Source organism: Camelus bactrianus, chromosome 1, assembly GCF_048773025.1.
Source record: "Camelus bactrianus isolate YW-2024 breed Bactrian camel chromosome 1, ASM4877302v1, whole genome shotgun sequence".
NCBI lineage: Eukaryota > Metazoa > Chordata > Mammalia > Artiodactyla > Camelidae > Camelus > Camelus bactrianus.
In genome coordinates, this window is record NC_133539.1 from 108,236,221 (window position 1) to 108,256,111 (window position 19,891).

General features: G+C 38.3%; 1 protein-coding gene across 3 annotated transcripts in view; it reads right to left on the reverse strand.

Annotated features, from left to right (window-relative positions):
* The window catches only part of PPP2R3A (protein phosphatase 2 regulatory subunit B''alpha), a 148,376-nt gene that overhangs the window by 74,765 nt on the left and 53,720 nt on the right, over nucleotides 1–19,891 (reverse strand). For 2 of the 3 annotated variants that reach the window (XM_074370872.1, XM_074370877.1), the window contains one exon: nucleotides 4,797–5,063. In XM_074370872.1, coding sequence (XP_074226973.1) covers nucleotides 4,797–5,063 — 267 coding nt within the window. Of the gene's footprint in view, nucleotides 1–4,796; nucleotides 5,064–8,723; nucleotides 9,166–19,891 lie in introns of those variants that run through there. The other variant, XM_010947706.3, reaches the window with a different exon arrangement.

Consider the following 19,891-nt stretch of genomic DNA (forward strand, 5'->3'; position numbering starts at 1 on the left):
TATGATCCAAAGGCAGAATTCTAAGAGGTAAGGCACAGACCAGATATGTCTAAAGGAGATGGGAAAGGGCTGCCCTGTTTTTCTGGTATGGGGCACCCTGAGTAGCCAAGCATCGGGCAGCATGAGGGGTATCAGGCCCTTGGAGAAAATGCCAAAGGGAAACTGGAAGGACAGTGGATGGCAAGGGCTGCAGACATTACACTCTGACCATTTTTTAGAAATGCAGGACTGGCCTGCATCTGCTTAAAAACAAAGAATTAAGATAAAGGGAGTCAGGAGATCAATAAAAAACTAAAAAAGTAAATGCTATAAATCTGAGGGCAACAGAATATAGGCCTTTATAACAAAGGAGAGAACAAGCCCGTGCCATGATTTTTTACAAAGGAAAAGAACGGACACAAGTGAGGAGGCACAGGACACGCTGAAAGTGGGTTCAGGAAACTTATGTCTAGAGGAGGAGGCAAGAGTCAGAGTGTGGCAATCCAAGCCACTGGAGCAAAGGAAACCCGATTAATACCTATAATTTGATCTGAGAATGGGCCACAACATAAAGAACTGACAGCAAGGTTATCTAATGATACTCAGAAAGAGATGACTGCCCAATATTTGTAATGTTCTTTAACATTTAAAGATGTCTCACGCTTGCTGTTTCATTGGGTCCTGACACGATCCCATACAGAGAAGGCAGGCATTTTTACCCCATTCTGCAGATGAAGAAATAAAGGTACAGAGAAGCTACCCTCCAGGCCACAGGCATGATGGGTCAAGATGGTGCTACATCAGCCAATGAGAAGAGGTGGGGGCTTTGCACCGGTCAGAAGACAGTTCTATGCTTTCCCCTCAACTTTCTGATAGACGCTAAAACTCAATGGTGACAAGTACTTTCCTGGCTGTTCCTCAGTTTCTGTTCCTACGCTGCTTTTGTCCCTCTCAGATTCATTCTCTATTCATTTCTTCTCCAGACACATACTTCATACACACAGAGTTTTCTTTGCACTTAAAAACAGATCCCCAATTGAGCCACACTTAATTATCACTCAGGGTAGACTGTAAACTCAAGCTGGCCATCCAAATAGCTTTATAAACCACAAGAATCCATAAAAATGTTCATTTATTGCCCTGACCACCTCCTTGCCCTTTGTCTTTCCTTTTCCTACAGCCAGCCTGCAGTGAGAACATGAGCACATGAGCCCGAGTGCTGCAGGCGCAGGTCTGCTGCCCAGGGGTGAGGACTGGTCTGCAGAGCACAGAAGGGCAGAAAGTGGGCTGGTTCAGAGAGTGCTAACAGACTGCCGTGGCCAAGGAAGAGCTAGATTACACAGGATTAGTGAGCTGGAAGATATGATTAAACGAATTTTTTTAAAATAAATGATTTTGAGAACAAAGAAGCAAAATCCAATAAAATGACCTAATATAGTGTTTGAAAACAAAACAATATACACCCAGGAGTGGGACTGCTGGATCAAATGGTAAGTTTATTTTTAGTTTCTTAAGGAACCTTCATACTGTCATCCATAGTGGCTGCACCAATTTACATTCCTACCAACAGTGTAGGAGGGTTCCTTTTTTCTCCACACCTGCACCCCAATGTTCATAACAGCACTATTTACAATAGCCAAGACATGGAAACAACCTAAATGTCCATTGACAGATGACTGGATAAGGAAGCTGTGTACACACACACACACATACACAATGGAATATTACTCAGCTATAAAAAAGAATGAAATAATGCCATATGCAGCAACATGGATGGACCTAAAGATTATCATATCGAGTAAGTCAGACAGAAAAAGACAAATATCATATGATACCACTTTTATGTGGAATCTAAAAAAAAAGACAAATTCTATTTACAAACCAAAAACCAAATCTTTCATAGACAGAGAAAGCAAACTATGGTTACCAAAGGGGAAAGGGCAGGGAGGGATAAATTAGGGTTTGGAGATTAACAGATAAACATTACTATATATAAAATAAATAAACAACAAGGACCTACTACATAGCACATGGAAGTATATTCAATTTCTTGTTAATAACATATAATGGAAAAGGATCTGAAAAGAAAAAATATATATGTATATGTATAACTGAATCACTTGACTGTATACTTGAAACCAACATTGTGAATCAACTACACTTCAATAAAATTTTTTTAAAAAATCAATGAATTTATAAGTAAAAAAAAAAAAAAAAAAAGAAAAAGAAAACAAAACTACAAGCCTATACACTCATGATATCTTCTAAGGTCATTATCCACAAATCTGCCATTTTTATATTCAATGTTAATTTTGACTTTTTAAAGGTATGAGCAGCTCACTGCTACCTGAGCTGATAATAGACGTCTAGGAACAATGAACACAAATGCTTAGCACCTCTGAATGGAATTTAGGGCTATAGTCAAGTCCAATTCAGACAAGTTAATCAGACATGTATGTGTTTACTGGCTATTGTGACACATGATGATTTGGTATAAACAGTAAGTTGTTATGTAAATGACTGTTCTTATAGCCAAACAAAATAGTTTTCTATCTTTTTAAACTTCTCTATGTTGCCAGCTTCACCACTGGCAGCTTTTCCTGATGCCACATACAGAATGATCCTCACTGTCTGTAAATAGGACAGTCCTTCCTCTGACTCCCCAGCATGCAGACTCCTCCCCTGACTTGACTCACTCTTCCCTACCCTTTCCTTGACCACCTGTGGAGTCCTTGGCTCTGCTCTCCTCTCACTGATTCTGTGGCGTGCTGGCGGGCCACTGCACCACAGAGCAGGGCAGAGCTACCATGAGACAGGGTGGGAGAGCCAGAGCAGGCGCAGGGAGGCAGGGTGGCAGAGAGGCTCCTCAGTCAGGGGCTGGGAGTATTCAGAGAAGGAAGGCTGCCCAGAAACCTTCAAGACAGAGCAGACAGCAGGTCTCCGACAGCAAGGCACTAATCACTTGGATTGGTTCTCCAGATGTGGGGAGCCCAGCAGAGCACCAGGGAACTACTATGTCCCTAAGTCTGCATAGTGTCTCTTTGTCTGCCTGCCTGAAGCAGTCCATGAAACCTCCTGTTTCTGCTGCACAGACTGTTACCATGTTAGCATTTATGCAATTAATATGTTATCTCAAAAAGCAGACTTCATTCATCCTTGCTAAATTCTCTTTTGGATTTAGATTCATCGTTTCAGCCCATTTTCAAATAATTTACCATCTTGACTCTTAAAATAGCCATCTCTCAAAGCTTTGGATAAGAAAATGCCAATGCCCTGAAAGAACTTGTAATTTATTTGGGTGGATATAGCTTGGAAGTTAGCTGATGATGTGTTAGCATATGTTCAGGGGAGACAACATGGCAGAAACAGCACAATGTAAGAGTCAAGAGGACTTCTGAGACAGACAGATGCTGGGACTTCAGGTCAGTACTTGTGGGATTTCAGTTTCCTCACATGTACAATAGAGTGGAAACAAGTAAACGCTTGTTTCTGGAATGAAGGAGTTTGTTTTTCATGAGAAACATCTAAGGGGTCAACAAGCAAGTTCTAAGTTGGGGGTATGAAGAAAAAAAGCATAAAAAAGTATTATTTTTCATTTCCCTTAAAATCACTCTTATTTACAAATTATTTAACAGCAGTAACAAACGGTCTGAGGTTAGAGGTAGGAGAGAGGAGGCAGGGATTCAGGGACTTCTCTCAGGACACGACGGAAGCTGGGCCTCAGAGGAGGGATGATGTTGGGGCTGGCAGAGTGGAAGCCCATTTTGGAGGGGACAACTATGAGAGCCCAAATGTAGAGCATGCCGGTGGGAGGGCAGCTGGGTCAGGCTCACTCAGGGAACAGTAGTTTGGGTTTCATCTTCAAAATCAGTAATTTTCAACCTAAACATTATTCCTGAAAGCAGAGGAACCATTCCGAGTGGAAGTGTACACGGGGTCTTGGGAACTCCCACTTGGTGTTTACTTGCCCACATACAGCCCTTAGCCCACTAAACCCCTCTGTTTCTTGAAGCACAGCTTGAGACCACTGTTAATTCCTGAGGTATGATATGACTCTTCAATATATGTGCATGACAAAAATAAAACCCAAACGAAACACCCCTATAGATGGTAGGAATCTCTGAATATGGCTGAGCTGGGGAATGACATGCTCAAATATAAACGGATGGCTATGCTCAGTATTAACTGTTCTAGGAGGTGGCTGCGGGTACAGGATCCAGTTGCTGAAGATGTTATAGTAGTTCTAGCATACGGGGCTAAGATCTTAAATAAGAAGCATCTGGATATACTGGAAAGTATCAAAGACTTGCTTCCTAGTGGCAAATCCATTTATTTCTGGGAAGAATTACTGTGTTGAGTTGGCATAAAGGTTCCTTGTCTGGCTTCAGGGCAAATAGTTATGATCAATGAACGAGAACAAAAAAAAGTGATCTGTATTCAACACAAGGGAAATTTTTCTAACAACTAAGGCTATTTAATGATAGAACAGGCTGCTTGGCAAGGCAGTGAGTTTCCTGCTACTGAAAGCATTCAAGCAGATAATGAATATATATGCCAGTGATGTCATGGATGGAATTCCCGTATTAAATGGGAGGTTGGACTGGGAGACCACTAAGGTTTTTTTTTAATTTTTTTTTAAACTTAAGAGTTCCATGAAGTAGGACCATAGCTAAAGATACATCAGCATCAAATAAATTTTTTCAATATGGAAATAAATCTATGCATGCTGAAAAACAGATAGCAAGGAGGCAGTAAAGAGAGGGAGGCTGACATTGCTAGAGAAAGGGAGACTATGCAATATTTAGCAGTTACATTACCTTTGCAATTTTCCCCATTTCATAAATATCTGCTTTCTGATCTTCAATATCCACGAAAGCACTTTCAATTCTGCTTAAAGTCTGTTCATGATTACTGCAGGCGTCGGGGAGTCCTTCAGGAAAGTAGAACCGTGGAATGTTTACAGATAATGTTGCCTTCACAACATTATTCACATGAGGAACAGGGGAGAGAGGTCGGGGACTACTTGGAAAGTTGGCTGGAGGTGGAAGAGGCGTTCCAGGTTTCTTTTCTGGTTTATTTTGAATCTGGAAGGAAAATATGATTATGAAACACAAAAATTCTAAACAGTATATATTCTTGAAAGTCTTCACTAGTAACAGGAAGTTGGGTGTAAATACAAGAAGCCACAATTAGAGGCAGTGGACATCAAGGGCTCACTGTACCCTACGGCGGGTAAGCCTGCTCTAAGGGAATGCTAATCTACATGAAATGAATCAGTACATTAATTATCTGTCAATTACTTGAGTTTACATAGATTTGTGCTTAAAAAATCCTACAGTACATTTTCCTACCAGCAATGTAGCAGACATTTAAGAGCAACGTCAATTGACACAATAAGGATCTCAAGGAGAATTCTTGGTCTGTTGGAACTGGATTACTAAATTCTTGAAAATTGTTCTTTGTCTTTCTGTGTATTTCCACTTCTCCTTCAATAAGTAGACAGAATGAGCCCTTCTTAAATCTGCAGATCTAAAATGCATTGTTGGAGAAGTGTCCTTCCACCTTCCCTAGACTGACTTTATCTAGGGCATCACTGCCAGCCCCTGATGCAGAGAAATTCTTTAAGAAAATAAAAGCATTTTAGCTTTGGAACGTCTTCTGCCAGGCTGATTTACTTGTCACTAGGGGCATGCATGCTGTTTTTTCCCGAGATACACATTTTCTCATTTTTGGTACTTTCTAATAGGCAAGGATCATGGTCATTAATTTCATCACAGCAAAACTCTCATTACAGTTTATCAATTCACTAATAGTTTATATATATAGCATTCCTTTTTCTAAAAAGGATTTGATATGCTGTACCACAAAGAGACATAAGAAAGGACAGTATAAAAAGGTCAAGGGGCAGGGGACAATGGGGAGATTAAATTATCTATGATTTAGGGAAAGGGGAGAGGAGGTACACTAACATTCAAGTTGAAGTTTATTTTACCAGTGAAAGCTAAAAATTTAGTTCTGAGATTCCTAGCAGAGAAAGTGAAAAAGATTCCATGAAGATTTTTCATAGTTTTAATTTCTATTCTTAATTTTGACCAAGTTATCTATAAAGGCTCATAAGCATGGCACTACTAGATGTTACATAAGGTATGAAAGATGAACATGACTGTTCACTAGCTAAACTTATTTTAAATTCACTGTGAACACAAAATATTACTCGTGTTCTTCTTTCTTAAATTATCCCAATGCCATTCCTAAAGTTTGAACAATGATATATCAGTAAGAAGTAGTTTTAAATATCATATTTTCTTTTGACGCATAGACTTAAAACATGATCTTTAAATTCAGGGTAAAAATCTTAGCTACCTTTGAAAAGCATGAGAATTATAGGAAGACAAGCTTCATTCACATAAATATACGATAAATATGATTTAATCTCTTACTTTTGTTAAACATGGACCATTTTTCATGTTAATATCTGACACTAATACACAGACTGGAGTCTGCTCATATATTAATACTACTGGGGATATGAAGTCCAGCTGGTCACACCAAGCCTCTTCTGCAGTATCGGGATGTCACCCATATAAAGCAACAGTCAAGGAAGAAATGGCAGAGGGAGTGATGCCAATGAAATGTGAAAAACCTAACAGGAAACAGTGATGGCTTACTAGCTCTGTGACCTCAGGAAAATTACTCAATCTTTCAGAATTTCAGTAATAAAACATTATAACCCCTACTTCTTGGAAGGTTGTTGTGAAGATTAAAGGATATTACAGGATTAACAGGTAAAAGGTTCAAAACTATGCTGGGCAGAGTTATGTCTTAATTTAAAAAAATGAGTCACAAAGCCAAAGGATGGGGTTCTCAAAAGGTTAAACATAAGCTGGCACAGTCTTCCAGGTTCAAAAATAAATAAAGTAACCATTTACATTTGTAAAGCTATTTAGTTTACCAACTACTTTTCATGCAAAAAATTGGTAATGTATCCTAAGTAGACATTTCTTTTTTGCCTTAATGCTAAATCTGCAAATATTATTACACAGTTCTAAACCAGTAACAGTAGAAGTTGTTCTTAAATTTCTAAAATAAGGCATATAATTCTTCAGGGGCTTTGTTTAGGTCATTTGCATTGTCATTTCCTTTCTATTCTATCCTGAAAAAGATTTGTGAGACTACAAGTAAATAAGCATCAAAATTATTTTTTTGCTTCCCCAAATTGTTTCCCATAGTGTGACATCCAGGGCAGTTATGGATAACTTCAGGGCTGCTATAACCATAGGATTAAGACCACTGGTGCCAGTGGGGATGAAACTCAATAGTCAGCCTAGCGAACACATGCTACTGAAGAGCAAGGCCTTCAATGTTGACTCTGTGCTTCTGCTTTGATAGAAATAAGAGACATTCAGAACAAATCCTGGCTATCTGTCAAGGTTTTAATTTGAGTGGGAAAATATTTGATTCTATAATAATCTACTCTGCTTTCCTCAGTGTACTTCTTAACATGGAGCAGTTCACTAATAGACAAATGTTAATTAATTCATTGTTTGATTCCATATTTAATAAAAGTGACATTACTATCTAAAGGAAAAAAAGAACGCATTCAATTTGGAACTTTTAGGTGTATCAATTTACTTTTCACTGAGTTCAATAGGAGACATAATTTAAACCTCAAAGTAGCTTAATAAAACTGACCCTTTACAATTAGAGAATAGAGCACAGTAATATAAAGTTCATCACATTTACCAGCAAGTTTAGCATCTGCTCACTCTGAATAAAATTATTTCATTCAAATCTAGGAACAGCTTTAAAATAGAATTACTGGGCAAAGTATCTCAATTTTCCATTACAGTTTTTCACTATAAATACAGTATCATTTAGCTATTCATTCTGAATAGTACCCTTATGCTATTATGTCACTGTAGCATTTCCAGTATTTGACTATTTTGGACCCATTTTTTAAAAAAAGCCATTTTATATGGTTCACTCAAAAAATATGAAATTACCATAGATCAGAATAACTACAAAACTATGGTTTCTTGCTGGATTCTGGATGGTCATCATTGACATGGCCCTTGATTTGTACTGTATTCAATGTTAGGCAACTTGTTTGATGAGACACTGACCCTACGAGTGTAAGCAAGTTAGCATGGTCTCTGCAAGAAGCTACTGCAGGCAGAAATGACTCAATCTTACAGTGTGCTGAGGGAAGACATTCTTTCACAACCCAGAAGTAATTACTATCCTTCATTACCTACATACAGTATATCACACACACACGACTGCATATATGTAAAAATAGTTCTTTCAAAAAAAAAAAGACTAACAGGTTCAATATTCTTTTTTTTTTAAAAAGATTCACTACAGATGTATGTAGCTTAATACAAATTTAGTCTATTGATTCAGGTGCAAACAAGGCTTTTAACAACAGAAATTCTAGTTTCTCAGACATTTCTACTAAAAATTCTGAATTGTAAAATATTTGTTAAGTTGTATTTATTGTCTCTAAAACTGGATTCCCTCTCTACAAGAGAAAAATGTGAGTACTGTACTTCAGATCCAGAAGGTCTATTTTTAAACCTGTTGGAATCTCTCTACAAATAGCTTTCTGCAAATAGCTGAATAGAGGACACAGATTAATTCCTTGATCTAATATCAAGTGAGCTGTAAAATTATTTGTAAGTTAGTTCACTGGGTGGTTTTATTAGTAATAAAAATATTTTAAAAGAAACACCCAAGTTTCAAACCTGTGTCTGCTGAAATGACTTCAGCCGCTTCTTAAACCGTGACGGGAGAACAAAATCACAGCCCCTTGCCAGGAAAGCTAACTCTCCCCTTAAATCCGGGTCCCTTCGTAGAGATGTTTCCTTGATCATCATCTTTGAAAAATGGATATTTACTTAGCCACTGTCCAGCACACTTCTGAAGACAGAGTTAATAAGTTGTCAATCTCTTCAGGCAGAAAGGTATTTTTTTCTTCTTATCTCCCAAAGAAATTAAGTTCAAGCATTGTGCTCTCCCAGCCTCCAGAGACCACAATCCATGCTTGTACTGACATGCAGCTGCTCCCCAAATACTGCCTGTGGCTCCCAATATCTGCTCATAATTTTCAAGAAAGAAACACGGGCTGCAATGGGCCTGTTGCTCCTTGTAGGTAGCTTTATGTCAAACTGACCTACCCATGTTGAGAATTACAGAGCCTTCTGGGAAAGGAAGCACCCACTACTCTGAGCACCAAAGTTAGAAACATTACAGCTGGACCTAAAAATAGCGACTTCTCAGATAATGCTAGCTTCTTAAACTCAGAGTATGTGAGGTGTCAATCCACATAAAACAGTTTCTCCTCAAGCTAGAAGAGAAAGAACATGTTGAGCATTTTTAATTTTGCTATTTAATATTTTATGAAAAAAGAAGGCTCTGTACTTCAAGTCTGAAGTACATCTAGTTTTTATACTTCTTAGTTGAAGGGAAGCAAATGTCCAAAACCCTCAAGACAAAATGTGGAGAAAAAGACTTTCATTCTCAAATGGTAATATAAAAAGAGATTCGTCAGTCTCAGATTTTAAAATCAAATCTCTTTTTCCCTTGTTTGTTGAAAACTATCTTAGTCATCAAACATACTTCTTTGAAGTGATTTTGAATCTGGATACATCTGAAAATTTACTGTCAAAGGGTTGGTTTAAGAAGTGGAATGACTGAATGCCAGAAGAAAGCAGCTTTAGATACACAGAAGTGAGTGAAATTTGGCTATAATAAAGGTACAAAAGATGATCAAACAGCAATGACAGAATGCATCTTCAATTTGTGAGACTTGTTTTTCTTAAGAGGCTTTAAAGAAATCTCAGATTTTAAAAATATTCTATTATTCTATTGCATGTTAAACACCTGCCTCAAATACTTATTTACAAGTGAATCTTTAAGTATTCTCTCATGTTTAATATTCAGACTTCAATATTTATTTTCCATCAGCTACATTGTTCAATATTTTCTACTTCTAGAAAATATAAACCAAATATTACCAAATAAACCCCCAAATCAAAAATAGCTTACGACTCTCTTCTGCTGAACCTTCGTCTAATTCAGTGGGAATTAAATTCTTTGGTTTTCTATTGTTTCCTAGAACTTAAGTTTTTCCCCTTTATTTCAAGACATTGTTACAACACTTTATAATATGTATATTGGGCTTATATACCTAAATCTGCAGGTTTCAATTTTTTTTTTAATCTGTAGAATTCTCCACTCATCAAAATCTTACTGAAAGCATTCAGCATATATGTGATTGAAAGAGGATTACACTGAAACCATTGGTCTAATGCTTCAACCTGGGTCCTTCCCTACACTCTTGCCTATAACATTCCCATTCCTCCTTAATTACTATCTCCAAATTAAAACATCAAAAAGTTTGTTATGAATGCAACTAGGTCTTTAGACTTATGATTTAATGCTTTTTCAACTAAATCACACCTTAGCTGTATTCCTCCCCTTCCCAGCATCAACCCATGGCTTCAGGGGGGTGACTTTTCATCCCCTTCCTGAGAATGCTTCTTCTCAAATTATGCACACTTTAACCATCCTTCAAAGTCCAACACAAATTTCACTACTTCATGAAGGCTTCTCTAGTTAAGCCCCCTCCATTTCTCCTATGAAAGAGAAGCACCAATGCCCAGGACACACTGATTCATGGCTAATAGTTTAGTTTCTGTTATGCTCTCATATTTCTTATCTTAGTGGTTGAATTTTAAGTTTACGAAGCGTTGGTTGTATTTGTCCCCACTTGTTTATGCATTTTTTTACACTAATTATTCAATTCAATTACATATTACTTAAACTAACGAAATATGAGTGTGGAAAAAAAGGAGTGGATGTTTCTAAAATTGGAAAAAAAAAGAACCTGACACTGAATGTTTTATAAAAAATCAGTAAAGGCAAACTACTACTACTAATTTTTTTTTTTTGCTATAAAATTAGTTATGGGTGAGATGAAGGAGAAAAAACATTAAAATGCGGAAGGTGTCTATTTAAATTGCTTCACTACTGACTTAAGTTCTGTCTCCACTTTAAAGAAACTGAAACTGGAAATCGGTTAACAAATGTACTGAGTGGACTAAAGAAAGATGTCATGAAACTTCAATTTCCAATTATGACACTTATTCTCAAAGAAAAGGCTTTGGCCCTATGTCAAAAGATCTGAATAAGTTAACGTTTTGAGTTAAATAAAATGTTGAAGATACACAGAGTACGCAGAGAGTTAATGATTCCCTATTGGGTAACTATCCATTCTAATCATGTTCAGGTAAAAGGGCTTGTACTGCAATGTTTTATAATCTGACAATATTTTCCAGTAGAGTCTAAACTATTTAGGGTAAGGTCAATTTTAAAGTCATTCAGTCACTCAACAAATTTTTTTCTGGATACTATTATGTGCAGCTACTCTGCTGGGTGCTGAGGGTATGAAGATGATAAAGCAGTGATCCCTTCTCTGTCTCACTGCACCTAGCACAATGTCGGTTTGAAGCAAAGGACAACAAATACTTTCATTTCATTTATTTCCCATAAATCTCTGGAGTTTCAAAAGCCTGCCCTGCTACCCTCTTAAGCAAAAAGAAAATACTTCTCCATGTCTTTTGATGATGAAGAAATAAGCTCTAAGTTTTTATTTATCCAACCGCTTTCCAAAAAATTCAGAAGGAGAAAAGGCCAGGCCCCCTAAAGGGGGTTAGGAAAGAACTGGTCTGTGGCAATGAGTTATTGATGGAGAAAGACTATCATGAGGTTGGTTTATTTGCTTTTTACTTATTTACTTGCCTTTTAATGAAAGTAAACCTGCTTAGTTCTAGAAAGAATCTGAGAATGTAAGTTAGTTTCAAGAAGTATATGATAACTGAAACACAGAAACAAAGAACATAGGTTTTAGAGTGACCGCTTTTGTACTGGGAAAAGATCAAACACAAGGACTTTCACGACTGATGCAAACATGGCCCTTGATCTACTCTCTTCCCTCCCTACTATGATCATAGAGGAAGTGGTCCAACCCATGGGGCTGGGTGCTGGAAGGGAAGAGCTATTTCTGGGTGAGAGGTTTCCCCTGGAGGTACTAACCAGAGAGGAAGAATAGAAAACTATAAACATATCGTTAATACATTCAGTTTGAAAACATGGAAAGTTAGGAGCTGTGGGCAGTTACGATGGGAAGAGATGACTGTGAGAGTCTTTCCAACGTTCTTCTGGAATAAACCATGAGATCTTTTCTCCTGCCCTCTGCAGCATATGTGGAGACCTAACAAGATAGCTAGGCAACAACAGGTGTTTCCTGCACAGCAGCCTGAATCTTTTCTTGGCCTGCAGATCATTCACACACATACACTGTATGAAGACACTTGTTGTCCTATCTAGACCATGGGCTCAACCTGGGTCTTCAGGGCAACTGTGTTACGAGAGCTTGATTAGAGGATGAGAAAGACTGGTGTTCTCCTGTTGTAGGAATGACTGGGATATATCAGTTGCTACCTTAAGATCCAGCTGCCTCAACTGGGGTTTCTTTCCCATCTTGCCATGCTATGTATGTTCCCCCAGAGCAAACATGCTTGAGCAAGGAAGATAATCTTTCTCAGAGAACCAGCAGCAGGAGTGTGTGTGAATTCCTGGGTCACAGGGTTTTATAAGTTCCCTGGCAGGGATACACAGATGAGAGGCTGGTCTCTCAGCAGCGATTCTAAAAACTAAAGATTTTTTTTTTTTTTTAAGGAGAGCCTCCAATATATCAAGCAAGAAAAGATATTCCCTTATCATGTCCTGAAATGACCTACAAAACTGAGGCACAAGTCCAGAGAGAGGTCGTACCCTGATGGAAGGTGAGATTAGAAAGGAGACAGAAGAGATAAAGTTGTGTGTGACACCTAACACACTCTGTTTTTGCAGAATTCACTCTTTGAGGCTTAGTTTGAAACTCAGGATGGAGTTTCTAGAACTTTCTGAATCTTCTCAGAATTCCCTGCTCTCCCCACTTTGAAAATGAAGACAATGGTGATATACCATATTAATTCTCTCTCTCTGGAAAGAAACAACTGTATGGGATGTTTTAAGAAAAAATGGGTTGCTTGCACATGATAGAGAAAATTTTGAACATTTGCTGAAGAAGTAAGTCACTTATTTTGACTTGTATAAAACTGCTAAGCAGTTAATACTGTATATACAATGTACTGTGCCAAAATAAATCTAGCCTGTATTTTATAAACCAACATATAAAATCATTCCCCAGCCTCCACTGAACAAGGCTACGGAGACTTGAGATAATAGTACCAATAAAGGCCTTAGAGTTATGAAAACTTGGGATGAACAAGGCAGCAAAACCGCAAACATCTGAGTAACAGAAACAGCACATCAAGCCTGGGAATCAGCTCAGCTCTGAGGACCTGTGTTCAGGGGAGTATGTTAGTATTAGGTCCAGACAGAGCAGACAGTCACTCTGAAGTGACTATCAAAAGATTTTGCTCCTATGATGCTATGGGGGTGGGGTGGGAGGGGAGTTACATATTAAAGAGGAAGTTCTGCTATATCAAGAGGGTACTTCTGATTTAAAAAAGAAAGCTGGCTATTTTGAAAAACTTTAAAATGCTAAATCAAAAGCCTTTTCTGTCCACACAAAAACTTGCAAATGAATGTTCATATAGCAGTGCTATCCATAATAGCCAGAGTGGAAACAACCCAAATGTCCAACAGTTGATGAATGGATAAACAAAATGTGGTATATTCATACAAAGGAATATTACTTAAGCATAAAATGGAATGAAGTATTGATACGTGCTACATGGTAAACCTTTAAAGTATTATGTTAAGTGAAAGAGGCTAGACACAAAAGACTCACATATTGTATGATTCTGTTTACATGAAATGTCCTATTAGAATAGGGAAATCCATGGAGACAGAAAGTAGATTAGTGGTTGCCAGGGCCTGGAGAGAGGGATGGAATGGGGAGTGACTGCTAATGAATACAGCTTTTTGGGCGGGTGATGAAAATATTCTGGAATTAGTGCTAATGGTTGCACAATCTTGTTGAATATACTAAAACCTACTGAATTATGCACTTTAAAAGGGTGAATTTTATATGATGAGATATTATATCTCAATTTTAAAAAAGCCTTTCACATCCTGGCTCTAACTGGCAGAGCAGTTAAAAAAGGTAATAATAACTTAGAATCACAGACTTTGTTGAAAATATCATTGTAAGTAAACTTTAATAGAGGAAATTGATTAAAAGCTAATTATTCTTAACCCTACTTTTAAAAAAAATTTGTTTGCTTGCTTTAGGGGGGAGTAATTAGGTTTGTTTTATTTTATTTTTTTAAGTGGCAGTACTGGGGATTGAACTTAGGACCTCGTGCATGCTAAGCACGTACTCTACCACTGAGCTAACCCTCCCCACAACCCTACATTTTTATATCCTTCTCCTTTATTCACTAACTTGATATTTTCTCTTTGTTTAATTAATAGCCAGTTTTGTGTTATTAATGCTACTTTACTCTTAAATGATGAAACACTGGAGTGGGGGAAGGAGACTGGGTGGTAGTGATCTATGGTTTCTCTGCTCCCAGTCAAATTGTCTAGCCTTAACTTCACTGGTTGCAGCAAAACAGGAGGAGACCTAATAAGTGAAAGAACCCATATATCTGATATTTTTCCCTCTCACTGTTGCTAATACTTGGGGGCAGATGTTCTTCTAGGATCTGGGGCAGAGAGATAATTAAGAACCTAAAATTATTTGCTATAATAATTCTTGGATCTCTAGAATTTCTGGTTCCTAAAGTTCTTCTTAATCTGTCTTTTGTCCTCCTTCTCTCCTTCAGGAATTATTTCAAGTAGAGACTGCTCATTACAGAGCATAAGAATTTACTTTGGCCTATAAATATGTTAATACATGTTAGAAGGAATATGGAGTTTCCAATCCATTGACACTGCCGTGTTGAATGTCAACGAATACACGGTGGCAGCACTATAAAATATCTTGCCCCAGTGTCTTTGTTGGGGGTATATGTGTATATGATTTCTCAGTAATTTTGGGTGAGGACTGAATTCACAGATGTCAGAAGGGAAGGCTGGAATTGATGGTCAAGGACCCTGGGGATAAGCCATTATGTTACTAATTCAACAGCTGATGGAACTACTGGATGCCAAAATGTCTTTGGGATGCCTGGTTTTATAGGGGAGAATCGCAGCATGTTTACCTGCTGATGGAATGATCGAAGGGGAAAAACTGATGACTGCAGAGGAGAAAAGGGTCAATCACTGGAGGAGTGTCCCTAAGTTGAAGGGAGATGATGGGATCTAGAGCACAAGTACAGGGGTTGGCCTGAGACAGGTGCCCAGACCATTCATGCACAGTAACAGAAGGGAAGGGAGAGTAAACAGGTGCTGATATGGCTAGGTGGGTGGCTACAGGTCTCCACTCATTGCTTCAGTTTTCTCAGTAAAATAGGAAACAAGGTCATTCGTTGTGGGCAAGGATGGAAGAGGAGGTGTTAGAGGACACAGAGGAAGCTATGAAAGTCATGTACAGAGTGGGAAACTGAGGGACCAGGGAAAGGTAGCAGGACTGCCAGAGTGCTAAAGGCCCACTGGAGGTTGGTGGTCATGAATTTAATGCAAGACCACTCAGTTTGGTTGTGTGATCTTCTCCAGCCAAGGTCAGCAGCATAAATAAAAGCTCAGAGTAGACAGAGAACACAATTTAACATGAGTTGGGGGTTTTCCAGGTGAGTACCATGAAATGAGGGCAGGACAAGGCAGCTGAGAGTATATTCAGGGAGTGATTTTAATGATGAACCACGGCAGTGATTGTCAAACAAGATCATGCATCAGAATCACCAGAAGAGCTTGTTAAACCACAGATTGCTGGGCCCCACCCTCAGAGTTTGAATTTAGTAGACCGGAGCTGGGGCCTGAGAATATGAATTTCCATGTAGCTCCCAGGTGATGCTAATGTTGTTAGCTGGGAACCATACTTTTAAAACCAGTGACATAAACACAGGGCCAGAGAATACGTAGCTATAGAGGGGAAGAGGACAAGCTCACTGGAGAAGAAATCAAAGGACTGAGAAGCTTGCGTATTGGATGCCTCAGCTACTGAAAACTTGTCTACTGAAGAACTGTAGCAAGTAGTACTGGAAAATGTCACATAGCCAGGAACTAAAATCTTCAAGAAATAAGGGAAGAGACCTAGGGGTGGTAGACGACTACAATCAGGAGGGTTAGTGGGTGGTGAGTCTAATGACATTAGTTCAAAGTTGGGGGAGGATAGTTTCAGAGATGTGGCAAAAAAGAATAGTCTGGAAGTTGCAATGAAATGCATGAACACTTACTGCCCTCTCCAGATCTAGTAGGAGAGGGATGGAGTGGTAAAGAAAAGTGCCACCATTTCACATGGCTCTAGTATCCTTAGGGAGAGATGGGCTTCAGTTAGAACAAGAAGGTAAAAGGAATGTTTAGAAAAGAGTTTCACGACCTAGGACATTTTGCCAGTGAATGATGAAGAGGGCGAGAAAGGATTTCAAGGTTGGACTTAGAAAAGGGAAGAGAAGAGTGAGGAGGAGAGTGATGATCTGGACCCCTAGACTTCTTGTGGTGACTGATGTAAATGGGGATGAAGGGCATGTTAGATTAGTTCTGATGGTCTTAGGGCAGAGAACAGTGAAGGTGTGTATCAGCAAACCTGTGAGGGGGACCTGAGGGCTTACCAGGAGCAAGCCAAGTTCTGGGAGCTCCTTTTCACTCCTGTCAAGGGAGGCTGGAGGGGGCTAGACTTATCAGAGCACCAAGATATCTAGATCTCATATTTTACTTTAAGAGGAACATGCATAATTTGAAGCATATCTTCCCCATTTTTTGTGTGCACACAAACATATTAATAACAAAAAGGGATCACTTTGGTACGTGTTTTACAATTAACATTTTAAATAATCTATTTTTGACCATTTTTCTACATTAGTACATGCATATCTACCGTGTTCTTTTGAATACAGGTGGGGACATATCTGAGGTAAGTGATGCTGATTAGTTAAAAAGGATAGAGATGCAAGAGGACTTGACCTCAGAAGACATTAATAGTGGAAGGGAAATATGGGCTGAACTCATTCTGTAAATTTATATTTGCCACAGGCCAGATCCTTTTACTTTTATTAATCTACATGGTGGTTAAATGAAGTAAAAGGAAGAATGGTTTCCTACTGTATTCTTGGGTGTTTTGATTTCCATTTAAATATTCCCAGCACTGGACTCAAAAAACCATCAGCACCTACTGGGGGAGAAGCTGGGGGAAAAGAAACATTTTCCCTCCATGAAATGACTGGTTAATCTTAATGAAGGCCTCGATTCAAACTTAGAAAGTAAAAAGAGAAAAGTACTTATTAAGTGCTCCAGAAGAAACTTTTAATAAGGTTCCTAAAGTGTGCTTTGTTATAAGTTTATTTTCATAATTATTCTGCATTTAAATATACATATGAAATTATTCAACATAATATCCAAGCTTTGAAAAAGCCAAAATGTTTTATCAATAACTTAGGAAGGTCCTTTATTCCTCTGGAGTGATATCTCAGACACATACTCCTAATCAGGGTCAGGAAGAAACAAAGTGAGTTCTAGTAGCAGTGCAAATCCTACCTGCCTTGAAAGATTTCTCTAATCCCTCTTGGACATTCAAAAACCAAACAGACGAAAAAAAAAAAAATAAATAATTGTACTGAAATTAAATGGCCAGAAAAGTTCTTTTCCAAACTAAATCCATGAGGATGAAGATTGGACTTCTAAGAATGAGGAAAAGGACAAGGAGATGTATAGGTTTCCCTTAAAGAAAAAGGCTAAATTTTCAGGATTTAAACAAACAGCTAGTATGTGAAGGTACTGCAACAGGGCTTGAGGGTGCAATGGTGAATAAGAGCGAACTCTCTCCTCAAAATGCCCACAGTCTATAATCAAGAGATTTCCATCCCTTGATAAGGTAAAAAGACCTATACTCTTAACGGGGTTCTCCCCTCGTGCCAGGAAAGGTGATTGGACTTTATCTAGGACACCATAGGTTTTTAGGTGTTAAAAGCTAGAGGAGCGAAGAGGCCAGAGCTCCCCGTGCGGTATCTGAGTCTTGTTGAGGCACCTACTCAAGTCCCAGAGGGAACCTCATGTCAGGTCCTTTTGCATCCATCCTAGAGAAGCCAAGGGCAGGGAAAGAGATGGCCTTCATGGGAAAGAGATGGCCTTCATGCGAAAGGGCAGAGTTTCCACTTGACAAAGGGGCACAGCAGACAAGCAAAAATTTGTTCATTTGATTATTCATTCATTTAACAAATACTTACTTAATGTTACCATTTGCTAAATAAAGGCCAATAGAAGGTAACGGCCCAGGCAAAGAATCCTGACAGGGATTCACAAATCTCTCTACATATTCTTATTTTCGTACTTCATTTTTATTAGGTGTACGTTTGGAAGCTGAAAATTACAATTTTGGAGACTGAAGTGGTAAAGGAGAAGATAAAGTACAAATTAGATTGTCAGATAGACTGTCTGCTTGAAGTCTGACTTAAAAACTGCAGAAAACTGATGGGAAAGGGGTCCCATCCTTGCAACCCTTTACCTTATTAGTGTGAATTCTACTCACTTGGAAGTCACAATAATATAAGTAGAGCAGTCTGATATTTCTGTTTATACTCTCTTGGAAGGAGAGTTCTGTTAAGCCAATTTCATTTGCCCTTGATCGAGATTAGACTACCACAGAGCTTAGGTTTGAAAGAAGTAATGGATTTATGATCTATCTATCTAGTCTCTCTTACTGGATTTGCCTGGGACCAAAAGCTTATGTTTGTAAGACAGATGGAGAAGATTAAGGTATATTTTGATGTCTTGGAACAGAGTGGAAATAGTCCAAGCCAGTGTGAGAAATAAACCTCTCACCTTAGTATCATTAACACTGTAATAACACCAACATCTAGGACCTTAAGTAAATTAATTGGATAAGAGTACGGTATCCATATACAAATACTATTTCCTCCAGAGAAACTTTTTTGAACTTCATAAGCTGGGATGTCTCTCTCCCTCCTCTGAGCTCCTGTAGCACTCCATTTATTTGTCTCATGCAATCTGTTCTTTCTACTTTGCATCACAGTAAATAGCTCATCTCCCCTACAAGACTGTGGGCTCCACAAAGGCTTATCATGTCTGATTCATCTTTATCCCCAACTGTGTGCTGTACATAGTACATGCTTAAACTACTTAGGAACTATCTATTTTTAAGCATTTTAGCAGCCTTCTTTTTGCATACCAATAATATATTAACTACACCAAAATAAATTTCTAGGCTCAAGATGGAGCCACTACTGCGTGGGGTGCACGCAGTAAACCACGTCAGCAAACCAAACTTGAATACCTTACATGTCCCTGTAAATGCTCCACGTGACCAGAAACACAGTATAGTCAGTCAGCTAATCCCTAAATGCCAATGGCTTTCTCACCCCGAACAAGGTACACTATGTGGCCCCAGCCAATTAGACATTTTCTATTTGTCTCTTCCTTGTTCTTTCTTCTTTACCCTATAAAGGCTTTTTGCCTTCCACTCCATTTTGCCATTCTCCTAAAGGAGACTGTCCACTTTATGAAGGGTTAAATAAAGTTTGTTATCGCCTGATGCCTTCTTTTTTCATTTGCCAACACCTATAAGTGATCTTTTACCACATTATTAAAATAGGTCCAGCTAAATTTCATTCTTGGCAATACTTAGACAATAGTTTAATCCTTTAATCTTGAAATTAATGCTACTTCTTAAAAACATTAAACATGAAGATTTCAATTTGTACTTTTTGATAATTCAGACAGATTTCCCCCTCAATTAGCTGTAATTAGTTGAAATTTGTAATGTTTCACTAGACTTACATAT